This window comes from Perkinsus marinus (genome assembly GCF_000006405.1).
Source record: "Perkinsus marinus ATCC 50983 genomic scaffold scf_1104296934320, whole genome shotgun sequence".
In the NCBI taxonomy this organism is placed as follows: Eukaryota; Perkinsozoa; order Perkinsida; family Perkinsidae; genus Perkinsus; species Perkinsus marinus.
The window spans coordinates 2,553-5,528 of record NW_003214849.1 but is presented as its reverse complement, the minus strand read 5'-3'; the positions used below and the strand labels follow the sequence as shown (position 1 = coordinate 5,528).

At 37.0% G+C, this 2,976-nt stretch overlaps 1 protein-coding gene across 1 annotated transcript in view; it reads right to left on the bottom strand.

The window, feature by feature from the left end:
• Positions 1 to 2,930, bottom strand: part of Pmar_PMAR020318 (hypothetical protein) — a gene marked incomplete at both ends in the record, with an annotated part of 4,147 nt that extends 1,217 nt beyond the window's left edge. Inside the window, 5 exons of the mRNA XM_002784948.1 lie at positions 343 to 395; positions 678 to 814; positions 1,502 to 1,657; positions 2,521 to 2,614; positions 2,810 to 2,930. Of these exons, the coding sequence (XP_002784994.1) occupies positions 343 to 395; positions 678 to 814; positions 1,502 to 1,657; positions 2,521 to 2,614; positions 2,810 to 2,930 (561 nt within the window). The remainder of the gene's footprint in view (positions 1 to 342; positions 396 to 677; positions 815 to 1,501; positions 1,658 to 2,520; positions 2,615 to 2,809) is intronic.
• Positions 2,931 to 2,976: the final 46 nt, after the last annotated feature.

The window sequence follows — 2,976 nt, the reverse complement described above, 5'->3', positions numbered from 1 at the left end:
TTCATTTCCCATTATTTTTCCCCATAATTTCCCTTTTATTTCACATTTTTAACACAAAATATTCTCCAATTTTCCTTCTTTTCACAATTTTCTACTACATATTGGAGTTTCACGACCCGTTTTACGTGAAGTGGCGTAAAACTCGGTGAAAAACGCGATATTCGCGGTGATATGCAGTAGTCGTGAAATATGCTTTTCACTAGTGTTTTTCATATCACTGGGATGGTGAAACTCCATTATCATGACTGTCCTCATTTTTCACTTTTTCACACCGAATATTATAGTCTTTCATATCTATATTATATCTATATTAGTCTTTGATATTCCGTTAAGTATTCCCACATGTTCGCTAATTTTATACCTTTTCGCACAATATATTCTCTTATTTCTTAGACCTGTTCACCATTATTTTTCCACTACATAATCTCATATCATCTACCACTTTACCCATATGTTCATTATTCCCACTATTTTTCGCTCAACTTCTTCCATTTTCCCACAGAATAGTCTATATATTTTCTTGATTTCGACCAAATTTCCCCCAATTTTCACCGTTCTTGCACTAGATAATTTCATATATTTTCTCGATTACCATTAAATTCCACTGCTCACCATTCGAGAAAAAAAATAAATTCTCATCACGACTCATCATACATCGATCCCAAATCCCATACTACCATCCGGATCATTAGGGTCCATCAAAACTCGCAAGTTGTAGGCAGTTTTCAGCCATCTTCCAACCTCCAACAGCGCCTCCTTCGCACGATTACTCCCCCATTTCTTCGTCACCAATACAACCTGTGGTCGCGAACTCCTAAAACACAGTCGCCACCTATTCATATCAGAGGTTAATACAACGACATTACAAAATACAAAAGTCTCAACAAGAATTCATAGAAAACAATGATAGTATCAGCGGCTTTGAAAATTACGTTTCCTAGGAGAGAAAAATAATGTTCATAATGTGATGACATTTACATGGGAAACTTGTTGGAGAATGTTTTCCTAAACACGCGGAAAATTCAAAATTAGTTTCCCCCAGTGACACTATAGGTTCCTGGATGATTACTGTTAGGAAAAATGTTTGCATACCAGTTTCTCAATTACATAAAAATAAACACAAAACTCAGGAAAAAAATATATGAAAACCAATATTTCCTCACTTTAACCAACACGCATAGTTGACCACGTGTAAATTTTCCCAACATGAAAACTATATATACACACTTCGTAAATATCCTCAAAAAGATAATGTAAAACTCCCATAAACGACGACAGGGTATTCCCCAAGTAGTTAGCTTTCATGAGCTCCCAAACCTCACGCTATCAAATCAACAGTAATATTGGAGTTTCACCACCCTAGTGATATGAAAAACACTAATGAAAAATATACTCCACGTTTAACATTCGCGTTATCGGTGTTTGTGGACACAAATACGTTAACAACGAGTATTTCACCACTTCACGTTAACTATAAGGAAATCTCCTCCGTAATTACTACCACGCCAGGTTGACATTCCTCCCATCGCGAACCAAGTGGCTCTTAGGTAGTTGCGGTACGCCATCACCAGCAGCATCTAGGGTATTCAGATTAGCTTGCGATCGAGTCAGCCATGCAATGCCTTGTATGAATTCAACAATGTCGATATTTCCAGACCTGAACAGTTAAAAGTTCACTCATAAACTCATACAGTGTGATCAACCAAACCATTCTAGTTATCTACTCTTCGACTACGGTTTAATAATCAGCAATTTTAGAACTCTTTCTCAAGGTAGTAATACTAACCGTTATGGAAAATAGTGTTTTCAACTTAGCCTTCAGTTTTTGGGAGTTCGAAAGTCAACTTTGAGTAATATCAACATGATAACAATGTGAATCGATTGACACCAACGTTTTAGAAGCGTTACGTAGTCTATAGTCGTACTAGTCTCAAATTGAAGAACTTAACCATCTCGAAAAAATCTACATAACTGTTTGATTCGCACTGTATTATACTACTACTAATAAACTAATACAACTAAATAACAACAAAAAATAATCACCGCAAGAGAACCCAATGGCGATCGAAATATACATCATTTCAACGGCTACTACTACACAGTGTGCAAAAAGAGCTAATCCTCCTGAAAAGCCCTAAAATTACAATAATTACTACCGATATAATAGGCAGCAATGACCAACACATAACAACAATTGTCTCAACTCCCATTGTTTTGCCGTATTACAGTGTCGTTGGATGCTACGGTGGAGTATATGTTTGCTCTCCTCAGCTCAGCTCGGGAGTTTTCTCATTTACTATGAAAGTTTACAGACGAATTCGGGTAAGAGTGTACAGAAACCAGAAAGAATTCTCCTGAATTTCCTCGGAATTTTCAACACATTTAGTTGACCACGTACATACTCTCGAATACTGCGCGTATCACACTTCCTACTACTACTACTACTACTACTACTACTACTACTACTACTACTACTACTACTACTACTACTACTACTACTACTACTATTAGTACTAGTACCTATCCCTATCAAATGCTGTAAATGCACTTAGGTAAGTGTCCTTAGATAAGGGAACTCTCTTTGGGGGATGACCACCAGAGGCTTCATACAAACCTACATAGATACCACCAATGGAGTTTCACGACCCGTTTCGCATCAAGTCGGTAAAAACCCCAAACATTCGCGGTGATATGCAGTAGTCGTGAATCACGACTCGTGATATATATTTTTCACTAGTGTTGTTTTTCATATAACAACTATCAAAAATTCCTTTAATATTTCTACGACTAGTATAAACGTATATATTACTTGAATACTCCTCATAATTGATGAAGTAGTTAACAAGGGCGAAACCGTTTTCAAAATCGGAGTAGTCGAGAGTCTTCTTCCCTCTGGCAAGTGAGTTGAATATCGATATCAGATGTTTCATTGTCGCCCTGTTGAACCCAGTGCCTAAAAACGGACCTATTCTGAAT